We start from the raw sequence: 22,287 nt of genomic DNA on the forward strand, positions 1-22,287 counted from the left end.
GTGTCACCAGTCAAATTATCATGGATCATCCATATGCTGTTATGCAACCACACAACTGTTGACACTCCTATGTTCAGTCAGTTGCTAAGTACACAAATACTGTTTGAAAAATCAAACAATTTTCTAATAACACAAATGCAAACTAATTTTCCTGCATCTGAAAAAGAAAAAAGAAAAGGAAACGTTGATTCATTTGAGATTCTTAACAAGGTCTTCGACCATAGGAAAAAAAGCATGAGGCAGATATTTTTACAGCAAAGAGGAGCATCATTTCTTCCAGTAAAAGTAAAGCTTGATGAGAAGGCTTTTCAGGTAAATATTCCTTAATTTACTATACCCCTCCCGTGGCCCGTCTATCCTTTCCACCCAGAAGGACTACCTCATATGCAGCTCTTAAGTCCATGCAATTGGTCACAAACTGAACATCCCAGCTGCCTAATGTGCCTGCACTCCAAATTCAGAAGAAAGTATTGACAACATCTTAAGTCTGACTTCTAAACAACAATAACAACAATAGAACACGAGGTAAATGCGTCCATTGTGCACAAAATGTTCCCAGACAGGTATGGCTTGGTGGGTCAGAGGGGAGTCACGGATCAGTGTGACAGTAATGAAAGGCACTGTCATAGCTTTTACAATATGGAGTCCTCTGAAAAAAAGATCCGGTGTTTAGGTGAAAAATCACTATCCAAGGCAAAATCTTTTAGTACCTCCCTCTTCATACACTCTTGGAATATCAGAGTATCAAGGTAATACGTCTTGAAAAACATTGTGTTCATGGACTCTGCTACTCTGATGCTCCCTTGTGAACTGGACAATCTATTGCTCTATTAATGGGACCTCTAAATGCTGAGAAAGTATCCATTATATTGAAAAGTTATCACAAGATATTTACCTAGCATTAAGAGGGCTCCAACATGGACAGCATCCCACCATAAATAGAATCTGCCCAGTATTATGGAGCTTTCATACAGCGTCAAGCTTTTTACCAACATTAAGAACACTTTCTTCTGAAATCAAGAGCAAACCACTGACTCCAGGAGATCTTTCTCCACAATAGGGAAGAAGGTTATCTCATAGTAAAACAAAAAAAAAGTTATTGGGGGAATTCTTGAATTAATCTTAACCACTGGAAATTACTCTGGATGCATTTCAGGCAATTACACACTCTAGAGACAAGCCAGTCATTTGCAGTCTTGACTGTGCCTCAAAAATAACATACCAACCTGAATTGCCTGGCCAGGTCTTCTCCAGATACGAATAAAAGCAACATCAAAAAGGTATCAGTTTCTTCTTCCCCCCCAAACCCACCGCCAAACCCCCCACCCCGCCTTTTCATGGCTTTTTGCTACTGCTCCGAGATCTTCTATCCAACACAGAGATCTCGCTATTGTGGAGAGGTTTCTCAAACACGATACTCTCTGAACACCAGAATACTGTTCTTGATCTGAATCTGGAACAGGTTTCAGAAAGAAGGTGGCTTAATACAGAACCTGGAACATAAGAGGGTAACAGGTTGAAAATTCTGATGAGGCAATCAAATCAAACCTCAGAAGTTGGTTGGGGGTCGGAACCTAGAAAGTGAATGGAGTATGTGAGGAGCCACCCCGTAGATGTGCAGCCCAGCTCTCTGCCCTCAGAATCATTGGTGAAGAACCCACTAGGAAGAGGTCACCGGCCACTGGATGTTGGTAATGAGTCACATTATTTAGAGGCTGACCTTTTCGCTTGCCAGAATCCTTGTCAATGTTTATCCAAACAACCTCAAAACCACTGTCCCAAAATGCCTGCTTTAGTCTGTGTAGTGGTCAGTTGGAAGACACAAGACAGACAGATTGGACACCAATTTCATATTCCCATATAAACCTCCCAACTCATCCTTCACTAATGAGGGACACATCTTTTGGAATGCAGGGGTAAGTGGAAAACAAGAGTTCCAAAAAATTTGAATGCAGTCTTAAGAGAGCCAGCAAGGTAATGAACCTAAAAGAGTTGAGTTTTTTGTATACATTTAAATACATTTTACAATAAAACGTTTTTTTAAGATGCTGCAAGAGAGTCTTGAGCTTACAGTTCGGAAGATGGCATGCTAGATAATTAATTTCACCATATCCATCTTCGTAGGGTGCGTTGAAATTTAAGAACACAAAGGAGGAAACAGCAAGTACCAGCTAAAGGTTTTCACACTCTAAGATTACATGATCTGGCCTCCATAGCATTAGGAAAGTTTGAGCTATTGGTCTTGTAAATTACAAATTTTTAGGTCTCGTAGCGAACACAGCGCGTCAGCGCTGTGTCTCCGCTAGAGATCTTTTGTTAGCGAGTGTGCTTCCCAGGAGACCGTTTCGGCCGTGCGCATCCTTGGAGTGGATTTGAAACGGGAACGCGTGCTGTGGCCAGGCGCTGTCTCCTGGGAAGCGCAAGCACCACACACGCATGCGCATACACACACACAAGCGCCTATGCACGCACATACATACATACATACATACAGAGACACCCCCCTGACACATACACACACGCGCGCACACACACACACACACAAGTGCACCGAGGCCCCTCCTCCCCCTCCCCCGCCGTCACCGTCGCATACACACACGAGCATACACGCACACACACACACAAATGCACCAAGCCCCCCCAGCCTTTTGAAACTTACCTGGGCAATGTCGGGGACTCTTCTCTCAGCACGCGGCGCCCAACCTCCTGCTAGCGCGGCCCCGGGTCTCCACACCGCTCACAGGAGCCCCGGGCCGCGAGACGCATCGACTCCGTTTGCCTCCTCTTCCGGTCTGGACGTGGCCCCGCCCCCGTCACAGGCGACCGTGCCTGACTTCCGGGGCGGCCGCGGCGGACTTCCGGGGGCATTTAGGATGCTGCTGCTGATTTCTCTGTCCTCCGTGTATTCCGTCCGTGGATTCTTTCCGTCTTCTGTTTTTCTTGTTTACGTGTCCTGTCGTTTCCGTGTGCCGACATAGCTTTAAACCTTCCGACATGTTAGATTGCGGCTGCACTTTCTGGTGTAAATATTTTCACTTTGAATGAAAATCATACTCTGCACATTTCTAAAGGAAACGGCCTCACTTTACTGTTCTGATTGGGAGTCCATATTGTTTTAGATCTACAGAACAACCCGTACCTCATTGTGCACCGTACCCACATCTGAAGAGTCGCTGCTGCTTTGTTTTCTGTGACTCAGTGCCTCAGCATTTATAGTCTTCGCCCTTTCCTTTTGCAATTAATTGTTTTTTCAGGTGCTATTGTCTATTGAACCACATTGAGACTACAAGTCCCAGAATGCACTATTTAGTAAGTAGAATCCTAGGGCAGAAACATGCAGTAGCCCTCGCTTTTGCATCAGCAGGAAACGTAGTGGTTACATATATCTACCATACTTTTTTCAGTTTTTAATTGTTTTGCAGTAGGAGGACATATATTAAACAAGCTTTGGCAAAGCAAATAGGTCTCACCAATGTCTATTACAATGGCTTGTTTTTTTGTTTTGTTGGCTTTCATCACTATTGGGTTTGTCCCGCCCCTGCAGCATGGCTTTTTTATCTTCATATTCAGTTGATGACTTGTATCCTTCCATGGCTCACATCAGCAAACTATTTATTTTTCTTTGAGCACCTTGTAGGAGTGCACATGAGTGTGTCCTTCGCAAACGTCTGTGCGGCACAAGCTTATTCATCAAGCCACAATACCCCACGGCACCACGCTGCCCCCCTTCATAGCCCATTAACAATAAAGTGATCTTTTTACCAGTACTTTTGTGTGCACCCATTCTCACGCACACATACGCACATGTACACACAGACCCCCACACACACACACACATGGGCACACACACATGCGTGTGCACACACATGCACGCGCACGCACACACACACACACACACACACACACACACACACACACACAGTTTCATGGTAGTGGTGCTCACTTTCACAGAGAAACCACCAAATCCATCAAAAATGGGCCATCGGAGTTCAATTAAAGTTATTGATCTCAAATATCCAATTTTGCCAATTTGATAAAATGGCTGAAAAGGCACTTCATTACTGATTGCCTTATTTAGCTCATGGCTGATGAATCATGCCTGCAAGGCTTAAAATGTATTTTCAAATGAACGAATGTTCATGCCTATTCACAACACTGCGTACTTCACTTTCTACTCACAGAAACGCACACTTGCCCCCTCAAACAAAACACTCACACACTCTGATCACACCCTTAGTCTAATCTATGGCCACAGTCCAAGCACACTTATATACGTAGCACCACTGCCATACACACACGGACACCATCACTGCCATGCACACACTGACACCACCACTGCCATGCACACACGGACACCACCACTGCCATACACACAGGGAAACCACCACTGCCATGCATGCACGGACACCACCATTGCCATACACACACACACGGACACCACCTTTCCCATGTACACACAGACACCACCCCTCCCATACACACACGGACACCACCCCTCCCATACACACACGGACACCACCACTGCCATGCACACACAGACACCACCACTGCCATGCACACACAGACACCACCACTGCCATGCACACACGGACACCAAAAAACAAAAATTATGCAAAGCATTGTCATTTACAATGCCAGTAACTCAAACTTAAATGCTGCGAGACCTATTGCATTGCAAATGCTTGTTTATTTATGCGTTTGTCGGAACTGGGGTCACCAGTTCCCCGGGGGGTACCTTGGCCCAAGCAGGTAGGCACCCGAAAGCTTAGGTGTAAAGTGACCATACAGCACACTCATCCACTGAGACAATAAAACGCACGCAATGACTGACGCCACTCCAGTGAGTTTGAGTAAAAATCAAATAGCTTTTATCTAGATCAGGGTTCAGGAGTGGAAAATCATTCAATGTAGGCAATTAATCACTGTAGCATTAACTCAAGGGACCATATTTCCTCAAAAGAGCAGAGTGATAAGTTCATTAATCTCATTAGGCAGAGATAAACATTTCCTTAAGCAAGAGTAACATTTCCGAATAGGCATAGGTAATTAATTCATTGGCAACATCTCATTGGGAAGACATTAGTATCCTCATCCCCTTAAAACACAGGCGACATTTCCTCAGTAAACCAAGGTAAACATTTCATCAGGTAACCTCATGCAGTCCTAATCTTTTAGAATTGAGGAAACATGTCTCAATCATTGCATTAAAGGAGCGATTCAAGAATTACTTGTGGACATTTCCTCAACCTTGCATTCTGCAGGAGTCAACATGTCATTAGGATAAAACCAAACACTTCATTAGGCACTTAACATTTGGTGACTCCGCATTACTCATTTCATTAGAGGGGTAAACGCCTCAATGGAGTATCTAGAGGCATTCAGGAGCCACTTCCTTAAGCAGGAGTGATCAGGCAACATGTCCATATGCAAAACCAACATTTCCTTAGGTAAAATAAGTCAGTTCATTAGATATGCATCAACATTTCCTTACCCAAGAGTAAACCATTTTATCAGCAGAAGTAAAACATTTCATTCCTCAGGAATAACCTCTTCACTAAGCAGGGATGGACGTTCCCGTACTCTCACAGGTCAATATGCACCATAATGCAAATGCTACTTACCAGTATGCATCTGTTCTTGGCATGTAGGGCTGCTGACATTCATATCTGTGCATAGTCCGCCACCTAGTGTTGGGTCCGGATGATTGCACATTGTTGTCCTGGAAGAGTCTTCGAAGTATCACGAGATAGGTGGCTCCTCCCCTGGACTACAGTGCGCATGGGCATCGCCTCCATCCCCAGATTGTTTTTAGCCATTGGCAGAGATGGAGTGAAGAAGTGAGTGATGACCATGCTATGAGCATATGTGTATATATGAATACATACTGCAGCTGCTACAGGCGCCGGGGAGGAGGGTGGGCGATATGAATGTCAGCAGCCCTACATGCCAAGAACAGATGCATACTGGTAAGTAGCATTTGCAGTTCGAGGCATGTGGGCTGCTGAATTCATATCTGTGCATAGAATACATAGCAGTCCCTCCATTAGCGGCGGCCGCCCGTGCCAGCTGCAGCAGTCTGAAAAAGTGTTTTTAGAACAGCCTGACCAACAGCTGCCTGTTGTTTTGAATGCACGTCTACACAGTAGTGCTTAGTGAAAGTATGAGTGGTAGACCATGTGGCTGCTCTACAGATGTCCTCTAAGGGAATGTTACCTAAGAAAGCCATAGAGGCCCCCAACTTCCTAGTGGAGTGGGCCCTTGGTGGGATAGTGAGAGTGCGCTTAGCTTTAGCGTAGCAGATCTGAATGCACTTTACTATCCATCTAGCGATTCCTGCTTTGGAGATTGCATTTCCCTTGTGTTGTGTGGCAAAAGCAACAAAAAGTTGTTTCGTTTTGCGGAAATCTTTTGTCCTGTCCACATAGTACATCAAGGCCCTCTTCACATCGAGGGTGTGGAGCATACGCTCCGCCAGCGTCTCTGGGTTTTGGAAAAACACCGGCAATTCAATTGTTTGGTTTATGTGAAACTGTGAGACCACTTTGGGTAAGAACTTAGGGTTAGTGCGGAGCACCACCCTGTTAGCATGTACCTGGAAGAAAGGTTCTTGTATGGTGAGCGCCTGCAGTTCGCTAACCCTCCGTAGCGATGTGATTGCTACTAAGAACGCAACCTTCCAAGTTAAAAACTGGAGCTCACAAGAGTGTAGTGGCTCAAAGGGAGGACCCATCAGCCTTGTAAGAACCACATTGAGGTTCCATTCCGGAGCTGGTGGAGTCCTTGGTGGAATGACCCTTTTGAGTCCTTCCAGAAAAGCCTTGATAGCAGGGACCTTAAAGAGGGACAGGTGCTGCCTATTTTGGAGGTATGCTGCCATAGCCGACAGGTGAATGCGAATGGAAGAGTAAGCTAGATTACAACGATACAGGTGAAAGAGGTAACATATGATGTTTTGAATGGAAGCGTCTAGCGGGTCAATGCTGTGCTCCACGCAGTAGACGACAAACCTCTTCCATTTAGCCGCATAACAAGCTCTAGTAGTGGGCTTTCTTGCCTCCCGAATGATGTCCATGCAATCGGGAGGAAGATTGAGGTAGCCAAACTCTAGGACTTCAGGAGCCAGATCGCCAGGTTGAGCTGTTGTGGATCTGGGTGCTGAATGTCGCCATGGCTCTGCGTCAGAAGGCTGGGAGTGAGATGAAGCCTTTGATGCGGTACCACGGAGAGTTCCAGAAACGTGGTGTACCATGGTTGGCGAGCCCACGTTGGAGCAACCAGGATGAGCGTCATCGAGTGTTGCCTGAGCTTGCGTGCCACCAGCGGTATCAGAGGTGCTGGGGGAAAAGCGTACGCAAATCTGCCTGACCAGTTCATCCACATCGCATTGCCCTGTGATTGGGGGTGTGGGAATCTGGCGGCGAAGTTTTGGCATTTTGCGTTCTCCTTTGTGGCGAACAGGTCTATCTCTGGATGACCCCACCTTTGGAAGTACGGTTGGAGTACTGATGGATGTATCTCCCACTCGTGCATCTGATGGCTGTGCCTGCTGAGCAGATCCGCCATTTGATTGTCCTTGCCTGGGAGATGTTCTGCCATGAGGAAGATGTTCCTCTGAATGGCCCACTTCCACATGCTCTGAGCCAGATGAGACAGCTGTGGAGAGTGTGTTCCTCCCTGCTTCTGGATGTAGTACATGGCCGTCATGTTGTCCGTCCGGATCAACACGACCTTGTTGCACAGATGTACTTTGAACGCCTTTAAGGCCATGAAGATTGCCATCAGTTCCAACACATTGATGTGCATCTTCCTTTGCTGAAGTGTCCATAGTCCCTGCACAGTGTAGTGGAGTACATGCGCTCCCCATCCCTGGAGAGAGGCGTCCGTTGTCAGGATGATCTGTGGGACAGGCTCTTGGAATGGTCGGCCCTTGCAAAGGTTTTGTGGATTCCACCAATGCAGAGAGTTGTACGCCCGACCGCTCACCAACACTAGGTCTGTCAGTTGCCCATGAGCCCGAGTCCACTGACGTGCCAGGCACTCCTGAAGCGGACGCATATGTAGTCTCGCGTGCGGGACAATGGAGATGCAGGAGGCCATCATGCCTATCAACTGCATGAACACCCTCGCTGGAGGCGAGTGTTGGGGTCTGAATCGTTGGATCAGCGCCTGGATACTGGCGATTCTCACTGAACTCGGCTGCGCAGTGGCTGCCAGAGTGTCGATTGTCGCGCCCAGATACTGTCGCACGTGGGCGGGCTGGAGATGGGACTTTGGGTAGTTCAGAGAGAATCCCAGATCGTGCAGGAGGTGAATGGTGCGTGACACGTGGTCGACGCACTGCTGTTCTGTCTTTGCCTGAATAAGCCAGTCGTCTAGGTACGGAAAGACATGGACGTGCTGGCGACGGAGATGCGCCGCCACAGTCGCTAGGCATTTGGTAAAAACTCTCGGTGCCGTGGTGACCCCGAACGGCAGGACTCTGAACTGGTAATGCTGGTCTAGGATCGTGAATCTGAGATACTTTCTGTGGGAAGGATGCAGGGGAATATGAAAATAGGCATCCTTCAGATCCAGCGTCGCTAGGAAGTCCCCCTGTTGAAGCAGGGGAAGCACCTGCTGCAATGTGAGCATATGGAAGTGCTCCGAGTTGATGTACCAGTTCAGGGGCCTGAGGTCCAGGATCGGCCTGAGTGATCCGTCCTTTTTGGGGATCAGAAAATACAGGGAGTAAACTCCCGTTCCCCGTTCTTGCAATGGAACGAGCTCTATCGCCCCTTTTTGCAGCATGACAAGTACTTCTTGCTGCAACAAGGTCAAGTGCTCGTCGGACATAGCACGGCTTCTTGGCGGTATGTCCGGTGGAATGGACGTAAGTTCTAGACAGTACCCGTACTGGATAAGAGACCTCACCCACCTGTCCGTGGTGATGGACCTCCACGCCGGCAGGAACTGCTGGAGTCTCCCCCCGACAGGTGTTGTGTGATCGGGGGGAAGTGACAAGACGTCACTGCTTGTTGGAGGTGGTGGACCTGGAGGCATTGTTTCCACGTCCCCTGCCTTTGATATTATTGCCTCTGTAGCCACCCCTGCCCTTGTTGTTGTTATACGAGGACTGGGTGTTACCCTTGTAGTATTGCGTGGACTGGGATGCCTGGCCTCTTGAGGTGCCTCTTGAATTGGAGCGGCGAAAGGAACCACCCCGAAACTGCTGACTTTGTAAAGCCCCCATAGACTTGGCAGTTTCGGTATCTTTTTTCATCTTTTCTAGGGAGGCATCCACCTCAGGGCCGAACAGATGGTCAGGATTCACTGTTTGACCCAGTATTGTGGTTTGTATGTCGGGTTTGAACCCAGAAATTCGAAGCCAGGCATGGCGTCTAAGTAGCACGCTTGTATTGATAGCCCTGGAGGCAGTGTCTGCTACATCTAGGGCACATTTGATGGATGCATTTGTAATGAGTTTACCCTCCTGAATAAGCATCTCCCCCGCCTCCTTGTATTGGTCAGGCAAGTGTTGCAGGATGGCCTCTAATGTGTCATAATGGGCCCTATCATAACGTGCAAGCAGGGCTTGAGTGTTAGAGATCCTCCAGATGTTCGCTGCCTGTGCAGCAATGCGTTTGCCTGATGCCTCAAAGATCTTGGACTCTTTGTCTGGGGGAGGAGCATCACCAGTAGTCTGCGAATTCGCCCTCTTCCGAGCGTTGGACACCACCAGGGAGTCCAATGGCAAGTGTCCCTTAATATACGTGGGATCCGTGGGCGCCGCCTTATATTTCCTGTCGATGCGAGGATTGACAACCCGCGCCCGGGTGGGCTCCTTGAATACCTCCTGTGCATGCTTCAGCACTCCTTTAAGCATCGGCAGTGTCTTGACTTGTTTTTCGGCTACCGAGAAGGTGTCGACCAAGAAGTCCGCATCCACGGGGTCTGAGTGCAGTTCGACGTCATGGTTCGCTGCAGCTCTCTCTATTAAAGCATTAAATGCCGCCGAGTCCTCTGTCGGGGACGTCTTAGCGGCGAAAAGTTGAGTGTCCTGGCCCGACTGCGGGTCGTCTGTCGCCTCCTGCCGTCCAGGGCACCTGCTCCTCTTCCGGATCCGAGTACGCAGGATAGTTGTACTCGGCCTCTTCCTCGTCCACATCAGGCACGGGGGAATGGGCCGGCGAGTGTTCCAGGGCTTGTGGAGACAGAGGTTCCATCAAAGCCGAAGAGTCCGCAGAGTATCTTTTGTTCTTGAGTGGAATCCTAAAAGGTTCCAAGGCCGGCTCCGACGTAATCTTTCGTTTGAGGAGCGACAATTTTCCGGTGTTGGCGTCGATGGTCACCTCACGACGTTCCTCCACCGCAAGCGGCTGGAGCCGAAGCTTCGATACCACCAAGGCAGCCTTCGGCGTCAATACTTCCTGAGAGTGTCCACTCTGCTTAGGCGCGAAGGCCTTCGGCGCCGACTTGGGAGGAAGGGTAAAACGAATGGGCGTTTGTTCCTTGGCAGGCTTCGGCGTGGGCCTAGGCACTACAGTGTCCTGGCTGGGAACGACAGTGGACTGTTGGATCCGCCTTAAGGATTCTCCCACCTTCTTTGTAAGGGATGCCGAGGGCTGAACCGTCTCGAGCGACTCTTCGGTTCCGAGAGCCCGTTCGCCGGTAGGCCTCTTTTTCGGCGCCGACGCCCCATGGCCTGGCGCACCGTCGGCGTGACGCTTCTTCGAAGCCGTCTTCGGGTCCGCGCCCCCTTTCGGTGCCGACGCAGCCGCGTCGGATGCCTTCACTTTCGGCGCCGACCCAGAGGGCTTCGGGTCGGCCATTTTGGCGCGGCTCTTCTGGTCGGCCATTTTGGCGTGGCTCTTCAAGTCGGCCATTTTGGGTTTCGTGGAAGTTGACGCCTCCAGAACCTTCTTCACCAACGCCACTTTCGCTTTCGGTTTCGCATCCGAGGGTGCGAGACCAGTTGGCTTCACTTTCGGTTTCTTGTTAGAAATGTCCGTGACCGGGCCCGGAGGCGGGGACGTAGGACTCATAGTAAGATCTTGGGTAAGGCCCGAAGGCGATCCCTCGACCTGGGCCGTATGACGGGGAGTAACCCCGGAGTCTGTTTGGGGATGCTCATCCTCTGAGCTATCTCCCATCGTGGCACAAGCCAGTTCGTCGTCCCCTACCTCACCGGAGACTTCGTCGTAGGCCTCCTCATCCGCGTCGTAGGTCTCTTCCTCGGACGCGGGGCCAGAGTCCGACCCTTGTACGTCGTCTTCTTCCTCGACCGATTCCTGGAAGATGTCATCAGGTGGGGGTGCCGAAGCCGACAATTGAGCCTGGAGCCGATTTGCCCGGCGAATCTTCAAAGTTTTCTTACTCCTAAATTTTGAACACGCCATGCAGGTGTCTTCACGGTGATCCGGTGACAAGCATGTATTGCACACGGGGTGCACGTCGAGGTGCGAATATTTGGAGTGACATAGCGGACACTTCTTGAATGGAGTCCGCTCCATAGCAAAGGGTGTAGTGTAGGCCTGTCCGCGTCGAAAGCACGTGGAAGGGCAGAAGGAGATCTGAGCTGAGAGTCAGTAAGAAACCCGAACGCAACTATACCGACGCCCAGCCTAAAGACCTTTTGGTCTCGAGTAAAAGTTGAACAACTATCGGTTCCGATAGAGGGAACCGAAAACACATCCGAACCCGATGGCGGAAAAAAACAATCTGGGGATGGAGGCGATGCCCATGCGCACTGTAGTCCAGGGGAGGAGCCACCTATCTCGTGATACTTCGAAGACTCTTCCAGGACAACAATGTGCAATCATCCGGACCCAACACTAGGTGGCGGACTATGCACAGATATGAATTCAGCAGCCCACATGCCTCGAACCCTGACTGAGAACAAGCTGTAAAGAACACCACCCCAGCTGGGGGTTGCTCCTCCTTCACCCCAGTCTCTAGGGGCCGATTCCAGGCTCTTGACCAGTCCACAGTACTCTTATGGGCCTAACTGGGGCCAACATGGCCCAACAACCTTCCGCCCAGGGGTTACCTGGTGCTTCGGCTCCTCCGGGAGCCCTTGCGGTGGTTTATGGCGGGAAGGGAGGGCTCCGGCCCTCCCGGAGGCCTCACGCGGCCTGGGAATCTCTTTCGGCCCCTCCGGGGCTTGCGCTGGCTGGTTTGGGGCCTTCGCACTGTCTCGGGGCCCTCCGGTACAAGCAGGCTGTTCCCGGGCCTTCAGTGGCTTCCACGGCCCGGGAACCAATCAGGAGGCGGCGCAGGAGGGGCTGGGCCACAGCGGCCAATGGTGGAGCAGCCCCTGGGGATGCGGCAGCCAATAGCTGCGCGGTGCTGGACGGGGGCGTGGCCGGTAACGCGGCAGGCGTCCCCCGCCACGTGACAGGGGTGATGGCAGCTTTGGGCCTAGTGCGGCCTTGCAGGATTGGGACGGCGGCCCTCTCCTGGCTCCGGGGGCCGCCGAGGGGGGTAGTGAGGACGGCGCCGGCACCACCAAGGGAGGCCCGGGCCGCTGCGGAGTCAGACGGCCTCGGGCGCGCCTCGGTGCCGCGCCACTGCCGCGATCAGCAAATCGGTGCCCTGACAAGACGGGCAAGGGCCGCGGCGGTGAGAGGGCCCGCTAGCGCTTCTCCAGCACAGCGCCTAGCCACGCAGCACTCCAACGCACACAGATGACCCGGGACAGCAGCGGTGAATACCCTCGCCGATTAGCGCTTCAGGCCCGGTCGACCTTTGCAGCGCCTCAGGGCAGCACAGCGCTTGGGGGATATAGCGCCTAGGGGGCAGTCAGCAGGTTAGATCTCCAACGCTAAGAGCTGAGCGCTTGGCAGCGCAGTTCAATTCAAATCACTTTTGGACAGTCCAGTGCTTGGGGGCGAAATATAGCGCTTGTAAGGGCGCCGCAGTTCTGGGGAGGCCAGCGCTTCTCCGGGGGCACACAAGAGAGCGCTTGAGGGGAAGTTAGGCAGGCCAAGCCACACAACAGTGGCAGATCAGGGCACTAGCGCTAAGTAGGGAGCGCTTAGAAGGTAGCTCAGTTCAGTTAAAACAGGTCAGGGCTACACAGGGGGGCACAGGTCGAGCAGGGGAGCGCAGAGAGGATACAGCCCTGGTACCTGGTTGGTCCCCAGTGGTCCTGGTGGCACAAAAAAGTGGGCTTCTCGGCGCTTGGTGGTTTTGCACACTTGGTAGTTAGTTTCTTGGTTCCTTGAAGGGGGGGGGGGGGGTTGAGTTGAAGGCTGCTGACAGGATTCCTCAGCAGGTCACCGCAGGTGGTCCCTGGGTTCCCCTCCCGCCGGGCCAGATCAGTGGGCTAGTTCAGTGTTCCTCACACAGCTTGGTGGGCAGCGCCTAAACCCTGTCACCCCCAGTGGCATAGGTTCCTGACTAGGCCCTACCCCCTAAGTCTCCTGCGTAGGTTCCCCCCGGTCAGTGAAGCCCCAAATGACTAAAAATGTTCCCTCCTTTCTTTATATAGGCCCAGGTCAGGTGACCACCCTCTAAGACGGCAAAAGCAGACTCCACCCCTATATTAGAAGGTTCCAGGAGCTTCCCTACTCTAGCTATGGGCAGGCAAAGCAGGCTGGTATTGCAACAATGTTTAAGGGTTCCAGCCAGCTCCTGGCAACTAGGGTGCTACTAAAAAGGCCACGCTGCAGTAGCAGGGGCCTATGGCAGCTATGTTTGAAGTAGAGAGCACCTGCACCTTAGCATTGGTTTTAACATTACACAGGGCATCTCAACCTCACAGGGCCTATACAACTTCGTTACGATGAGGGGACATCCTGAATTAGGGGATCGAAAAGCGAAAATGTTCAGGGAAAAAGGTCCAAGTCCAACAGTGTTGGTTTTGAAAATAGCAAAATTAATAGCTTTGTCATTTACAATGCCAATAGTTTTACCTTCCACAAATGTGACATCTATAGCATTTGTAATTCAATATGTGTTGTATTTACAGGACTTAGACGTATTGATATTACAAATTAAAATTGGCTTTTAATTGTTTTAATAATACTTAAATAAAAGTTATTGTAATTTATAAAATGGCAATAGCTTTTGTAAATAACTTTTGTGAAGATTATGTTCATTGTATTTTATTGTGCCGAAAAACCAAGACAGAAGTGAAATATTAATATCTTTTTGTGAGATTTGTAATAAAGCTTGAAACATTGAGAGAACATATTTGAACCAGTAGTTGTTGAATCGTTGCACAGATTGATGCTGTGGTGGCGCTGAGAGATGTTGTGGTGGCGACGAGTGATGCTGTGGCGTTCAGTGATGCTGTGGTAGCGCATAGGGGTGTTGTGGTGCCCCTGAATGATGCTGTAGTGGTGCTGAGTGATGCTGTGGTGATGCGATAGAGTGAAAGCGATAGACAGAGTGAGGGTGATAGATAGACAGATAAAGTGTATTTATGTTGCATTTAATAGTGTGTAAGTATGAGGTGTGTAATTATATGGCACTGAGTGGTATTATGTGGAGTGTATTTACGTTGCATTCAGAAGAGTGTAATTATGTGGCGTGTAATTATGTGGCACTCAGTGGTAATATGGGGAGTGTATGTTGTATTCAGTAGAGTGTAATTTTGTGGCATGTAATTATGTGGCACTGAGTGGTATTTGGAGTGTATGTTGCATTGAGTGCAGTGTAATTATGTTGCGTGTAATTATGTGGCACTGAGTGGTATTCGAAGTGTATGTTGCATTGGGTGCAGTGTAATTAGGTAGCATATAATTATGTGGCACTGAGTGGTATTGTGAGGAGTGTATGTTGTATTCAGTAGAGTTTAATTGTGTGGCGTGTAATTATGTGGCGTGTAATTATGTGGCACTGAGTGGGATTTGGAGTGTATGTTGCATGGAGTACTGTGTAATTATGTGGTGTGTAATTATGTGGCACTGAGTGGGATTTGGAGTGTATGATGCATTGAGTGCAGCGTAATTACGTGGCGTGTAATTATGTGGCAGTGAGTGGTATTTGGAGTGTATGTTCCATTGCAGAGTGTGTAAGGGTGTTGAGTGTGAGGGTGCAGAGTGTGTGAGGGTGCAGCGTGCAAGAGGGTGCAGCGTGCAAGAGGGTGCAGCGTGCAAGAGGGTGCAGCGTGCAAGAGGGTGCAGCGTGCAAGAGGGTGCAGCGCGCAAGAGGGTGAAGCGCGCAAGAGGGTGCAGCGCGCAAGAGGGTGCAGCGCGCAAGAGGGTGCAGCGCGCGAGAGGGTGCAGCGTGTGAGAGGGTGCAGAGTGTGCAGAGTGTGAGAGGGTGCGGTGTGTGTCAGGGTGAGTCTCCAGGGAATATAAACTATGGGAAAATGAATATTGGGAAACATTACATACGTGCTGGAGTTTGCATGGCAATATAAAAAATAAACACAGAGGTAAATACCAGCTATAAAAAATCCATTAAGTTGCGAGAGACGCACAGCAGCTGTGATTTCATGTAAATAAAATGAAACAAGTCACTGCGAACACGATGGCTTCAGCGAGACCTAAAAACTGTTTAATCAAGGCTGACCAATACAGCTGATAAAACCAATTTCTTTAACGAGGACTTGCGTTACATATTATGCAGAGAACGAACATTTGGTGTGGCCCTAATGGAAAGATTCAGCCATAGTAAGGTTAATGGCTGGCATAATCATGTGCATGGTGTAGGCAGCGCAAGACAATCAACAGAAACCAAAATTATGACTAAGAAATGGTCTTCCTTCAATTCTCACGGAGCATGGCAGCCTGCACAGTTTTCACTGCCCACCCACAATTTGCTCTGCACATTGTGAATTAGTGCACATGGCTCATGGAAATTATAGATTAAATATGCACTCAGTCAGAACTTATTTAAACCGGCCCATGGTTTCTTGTGTGCAACATAATAGAAAAGTTGGGCTCAAATCATCTAGACATAAGGGTTTTGCTGGCCCTCAGTTGTCCATTGTGAATAAACTCACACAAAGTACCCTCACAATTGGCCACTAATTTGTATATTTGAACTTTCAGGTTTTCTTAAGAAGTTGAGAACTAACAAACAGCCATGACACATTCCGGACCTCAATACAGTTTGATGCATTGTTTGCAAGGCAGCAGAAACCACAACAAGTCTCATGAAGAGCAAAACAGAAAGCAGCTGCACATCCGGGCTGGGAGGAGGGCCTGGGAGGGCGGGGGCTGCCCAGGCATGCGCAGTATTTGTCACTTTCGTGGTGGAGAGGGAGCCCCGGCAGCAAAGCAAAGTGCTGGAGATGAAGTCCCGGGTCCCAGGAGGGGGCCGGGTGAAGACCAGGTGATAGCACTGCTGGGCTCCCGTGCCTAAGGGGAGAGCCCCGCATCGTGCTGGCAGAGAAGCTAGAGTGCTCCTGAAAAGCGCAGCAGCCAGCTGCTGCTGAGGAGGAGTGTCCCCCCCCCCACAGACTGGATGAGTGGGGGATTCTCCATTACTCTAATGCTTGTGCCGATGAAGGCAGAGTACAGATTGATTTCCTGAGCGGACCCGCCGTTGCCGGACGGTCTAACGATGGGGTGAATTTTTTTTTACAAGAAATAAGTTAAAGTTAAACTGCATGCTGGCTTACATGAAGTGGGACAGGAGATGGGCACAGCGCGGGGGTGTGCGTGCTCGCACACATGCTGAAATCGCCGACGGCCATGCGCGTGCCCATCCCCTGTCTCACATTCCCAGCAAGTGGATGACAAAAGAGGCTTCGCTGGACCAGCTCGACCTAAAAATACAACACTGCACACCTGATCAGGCCATCTTCATGTGCCGCTCAATGTTTTCTCACAGGGAACCATCCTTGGTACACCACAACAGTAGCCACACAGGAGAAAAGAGCTCTCGCTCGAGGAGCCCAACTCTTAGGGGCATGCTAAGACCTATTCAGAACACTGCTACAAAATCAGACACCAGGAAATGACACTGGCTCCCTAGTCTCTCAGACAAAACAAATGTACACATAAGCAAACATAGCTAACCAGACACTCTTCATGGAGTGCCACAAAATCAGGTACAGCAGGACAAAGATGTTGTGATTAAACCATATTTACAGAGCTCTAAACTGACAGGCCTATCCTCAGGGGTACAAGTGATCTAATCTTGTTCCACACGGATTTGCCCCGTATTTGTAGAGAGCGGGGCAGTTTTACCGAGGGCAGTGAACCAACCCTGGGTATAAAAAGATTCTGGTTTTGGGTGAAAAACAAACCACATTTAAAAAACATAGGCTTAAAAGACAAAGGTCCGCTCTAGAAGGATAGGGTGCTGAACCCTACATAACTGTCCCAATCAGACCACTCGGTCACTATACGACCTGTGCTAATAAATCCACAATCTCATCATTTTAAATGTCTTCCTTTCATTGTTTTCATAACTACAGTCAACCCAGTAGACCCCTTCAGTACCTGCAAGTGGAGCAAATTCAGCCTGCAAGTTCAAGGTGGTACCAATTCCAAACATCAAATCCCATTCCGGCATGTATGAGGCAGAGCAGAAGTTTCCTGGATGCTCCAGATGCAGTAACATGGCAGTGGAACCGAACAAGGAGGCCCATCCCAGGCACATAAAATACTTTAATTGCCCAGCCTTTTCGGCCGACATCAACACTCACATGAAGAAACATAATAGGCCTCACCTGACTACACCATCTTCAGCAGCGCTCCAGAAGGTGTTGGGCCACATTGGTGCTGTGACGATGCGTTTCACTCGGTTCGTGTGATCACCGAACATGTGAATGGTTTCCTTGGCAGTGAGGTCATGTACATGTACCTTGCAGTCTGCAGCCCCTGTGATCAGAATGCGGTCATCTGTCTGTGGCAGGAACTGGGGGAATCAGAAAGCAGACAAACTCAGGGTCATAACATATAAAGAATGGGTCCAGCACATATCTGCCCGGTTGTAGAATAGAAAGCTCAAAATAAAAACTGATATTCAAGCTACTAAATACGTGTGCAACGAAGGGCAGAGCAGGCAAGAGAAACAAAAGACTGGTACAGAGGCAGAGGCCGAATGTAAAAGGTTTACTTTATTCGAAGTAGGCCATCAAAAGAAGCCCTGATGAGGGTCCTTATTGCTGAGGAACTATATGGCTGCACAAGTTAATGAGTAACAGATTTGGGAATTTATAAAGGCCTAGGCAGTAATATATCTGTATATTGGAACACATTTCAAGGCATACAGCTCGGCTTTTCAAATATGGGAGGACCCAAAAAACATTTGATTTAAGATCAACCTGGCTGTTGAGTCAAACAGAACATCACTTTTTTTAATGGCGGGTAACATTCATTCGGGTTTCTATTCGTCTTTATTAATGTTTTACTAAATGTATAACCCAATGGAATGTTGACACATCCACCTATTAACTCCTCCCTTCTGAAAAGTCCATTGCACAACTCTCATCTGTCACTTCTGAGTCCATCACAAACCCCCATATTCCTAATAAAGCTCTGATATTTTCGTCTCACTGTACCACTTATTACGGTTTCATGTCCTCAAAGCCCTCTTTGAATCAAGATAGGCAGATATCCTTGTCCAGAAGACCCAGCACACTATTCCTTCGAGAGACCCAGACCTCTGGAATTTGTGTTGCAACAGCTAAGCACAGATCCCCATAGTTTATCAAACTTTCATTCCATATCTGGGGTACAATAATCCAATTTCTGGTGTAACCAAAAGTGACCCTTCCCTCCAGACTCAAATTGCAAATGACGGGTTCTGGTTGCACCCCCATGCCCCCAAATCCCACACCAAATATGGCCAATCTAATTTGCTTACCTGCTAGCAGCAATAGGAAAATAGCTTTCTATTCCCTAACATGCAATGGGCAAGACTCAAAAGTTGGTCTCGGTAGCAATGTAACTTTAAATTAAACATAAGTTACTTGGCAAAGCACTTTAGATACAGTTCATCCATAGCATCATTTTCCTTCATATACATCATATATACTTCTCTTGATGGAGGGCCGGATTCTGTGCCGTAGAACTAAATAATGAAGAATGAATGCAGGGGTAGCTTTAATTACCACAATCCTGCTTGGCTTCATTTCCTGAGATTTGCATAGCTCTACCAATCAGGGTAGTATACATATACCAGTATAGGCAGAACAAATGGTAGGGGAACAGAACTAATAGTAGTGAAGTTGCACTGTGAGCAATTTATTCTCACCTACAAGACGCTTTTTCTTCACAATGTGGGACTACGTTCAAGCAGAATGGCCCAGTATAGAACCCAAGATGACTATTTTAATAGTAACCAAATAATTTTTCAACATAGATTTGGAAAAGTAAGACTCTGCTCTAGAATGGCTGTCTGAAGTATACTCAAAAAGTGCTATCAACACAAACAACCGCACCGATGGGGATTCCTTGAAATAAACTGCAACCCCACAGCTCATTTTCAGAAAAACTTGATTGCTTTTCCAGCCTCCTGAGGCAGGATTAGCAAAGTAGGACAAAATACTTTGAGCTTGATGGCAAAAAGCACTATTAAAAGAAACAAAGCACTAGTCCACAGGACCAATTGATACTTTGCAGACTGCCATGAAGGGCCCACTCTGCCAACATTGTTTGAAGATTGCAGATTATTTTAGTTAAAGTAAAGCAACTAAGGACAGAGTTTTACAAGTCACCAGCCTAACGTCACTAGTTAGCATGGCTGAAATCTACCAAAATGATAAACAAAGCCAAAACAGTTGCTGGTTTTGAATACACATTAGCAGCAATACCATTTTTTGGAAACGCCTTACTGAATAACACAAAAGACTCTACTTCAGTGTTTCTACAGGTTCAAATGGAAAATATAAGATTTAAAGAAACCAGTTTGTGGGACAGAAGGAGCTAGAAAACAAGTGATGAGCTACTTAAGATACATTTCCTCTCAAACTTATGAAATGTGATCAATGAATGTTTGTGATGCTTGTGTTTCAGTTACGTTTTGTATGTCACTCCTACCTAAGAAACAGTCTCCCTATTTTAGAATTAAACACAGAGAGAGGGTGGGAGTGGTGGTGGGGGGTGTTGTGTGAGAATGTTTTTCTGTCACAGTGAATGACAGTGTAACTGTGTCTGTTCCTCCTAAGTGTCCATGGTTAGGGTCTGTTTGTCCCAGAACAAAAGATAGAGTGTGCATGTATGGATCTCTGTAGCAGTACAAATATCTGGGCCTTCCCTTCCCAGTGCATGTCCACATTTCCCACTTCTTGCCTTACCGTCTCTGAGACTGTCTTAAGAACAAGCTGGTTGTTATGACTCATATGTGTCTTTATTTCAAGTTAGGTCTTACAAAAATACTCCTATGGCAGAAGGGCTCTTCAGCTGAATGTTTCCCCAGATTCTATTGGGTAAAGTGTGCAATATTTCTTAACGTTAGGTAAGTGCTCAAACCACGTTCAGAGGGTCAGAGGGCCACAGGGCCAGCAGGGGTTACTGGGCCCAACCGAGGTGGTTGAGGCTGTTTGCTCCTGATGTCCCCGGCCCACCATACTATGAATCCTGCTCAACTGGGCCAAGCACCCCCTTCTGCACCGACTCTGTTAGGTAGTGTAGCACGAGCAGTCAAGGCTCATTCGGCAGGAAGTGTAGATACAGATCAGTGAACATGACTCCTAATTCAATATGCACGCAGCACACACAAATCAATGTCTAGTCAAATACTTATTTTGCACAAAAGTATTTCAATTCTAATTCTACACATGCAAAAGGCAAACAACTTTCAATAAAACAATAACAGTCCCCCCTTGAGGTAGGCACCTTATTAGAGGTCAGGCCAACTCCGGGCTACCATGTTGCCATGTAACTGGTGTGGTGTTATTCCTTCCTCACATGAAGCAACATCCATGGAATGTAAACTACTATGCCCTGTTTACTGGGTTCCCCCTCTGGGACAGAGTCAATAAGGTGTAGTCACTTAAAATTCAAGTAGGGTTGCAAAAACCAAAGGCCTAGTTCTCAGCTTACCCGCTCCGGTGGTACGAACCCTGGCAGTAGTGCAGTGCATTCCTGGCCCAATCGGCAAAGTCAGGCTGCACACACAGCTCCTGGCAGGTGCCAGCTCTCTCTGAGCTGCGCTTACTAGCGTCCTGATGATCGGACTTTGTTCCAACTCCAGACACATGCAGTAAGTCTTGTTCTCTCTCAGGGATGGGTACAGTCTCCTGGCTCCGGTGGGGCTCAGATGGCGTCTCCTCTGTCCTCGGGGCTCCGAGGATACAAAGCCTTCCTTGTATAGGTCGTAGCAGCAATTTGGGTAACGGACAATGACCCGAACCTTTGGCCTCAGCGCTTTTAGTGGCCCCTCATGGCATACAGGTTGCCTCTTCAGCGGCCCCTCCTGGCACATGCGGTGCGTAAACTTCCCACACATGGGTGACAGCTCGATGCAGCACCGCTTCTTGGTATACGGCGGACCCTCCAGGCATACGGGGTCGCAAACTTCCACAACGCTGCACACGGGCAATGGCCCGATTGGTGCAGCACACTCCTTGATGCACGGTAGCCCCTCCTACCATACAGGGTCACCAGACTTTACAACACCGTACACGGGTAACCACATGATCGGTGCGGCACAGCTCCTCACACCTCCCTGTGGAGCCCCACACGTCTCGGTTCCACTCTGGATATGGCTTCCTCCAACACCCTTCTCTTCCTCACGGGCACACCCGTCTTGGAAAGCATTCAGGTACTGATACTCCAGCTTCCAGGGCAGGTCATCTTGGTTTTGAGTGAGGTCCCCAGCAGGAGACTAGCAGTCTAGGCCCCCAGTCCTGGTCACAGTCAGAAGTCTTGCAAAGCACCCCTCCACATGCAGCCCAGCTGGCTGCTCGGCAGATGACAAAGTATGGGTTCTCAGACTCACCTACTTGTATTTCTTTTCCAGACACAAACTGCGATATAGGGTCTGAACCTTTGACGATTTATGTTGGGGTTCTACTTCTTTGACATGGCCATCTCTCCCCCTCATACTTCCTTTGGAAAAAGGTCTATTACAGCAGGCAGAACTTCGAAACTGATTAACCCACATGATTCATAGGAGCGACCAAAATTCAAACCTGGATGTCAGTCACAGTGATCTGTGCATCAAAGGTTAATCCCGGGCCCACAGCCCTACCATTTAGGATTCCCCTATCAGCCCCACCCCACTCTTCCGGAGCTGTTTCCAGACTCTTTGCTTGTGATCTGTCATTAAATCAAAGAGCCTTTTGAAATGCACATGGAGTCCGGCTCCCCGTAGTCACCTACTGCTTGTCCCACCCAGCTTCCAGGAATGCAGCAATATACAATTCTGTCTGGGGGAGATTCCTCTACTTCTCGTATTTTC

The 22,287-nt window shown here is 48.8% G+C and overlaps 1 protein-coding gene across 8 annotated transcripts in view; it reads right to left on the reverse strand.

The window, feature by feature from the left end:
- WDTC1 (WD and tetratricopeptide repeats 1) overlaps positions 1-22,287 on the reverse strand; it is a 524,512-nt gene that overhangs the window by 304,306 nt on the left and 197,919 nt on the right. For all 8 annotated transcript variants that reach the window (XM_086957606.1, XM_086957601.1, XM_086957604.1 and 5 more), the window contains one exon: positions 17,609-17,796. In XM_086957606.1, the coding sequence (XP_086813732.1) occupies positions 17,609-17,796 (188 nt within the window). The remainder of the gene's footprint in view (positions 1-17,608; positions 17,797-22,287) is intronic.

This window comes from Lissotriton vulgaris, chromosome 2_1 (assembly GCF_964263255.1).
Source record: "Lissotriton vulgaris chromosome 2_1, aLisVul1.2, whole genome shotgun sequence".
Taxonomy (NCBI): domain Eukaryota; kingdom Metazoa; phylum Chordata; class Amphibia; order Caudata; family Salamandridae; genus Lissotriton; species Lissotriton vulgaris.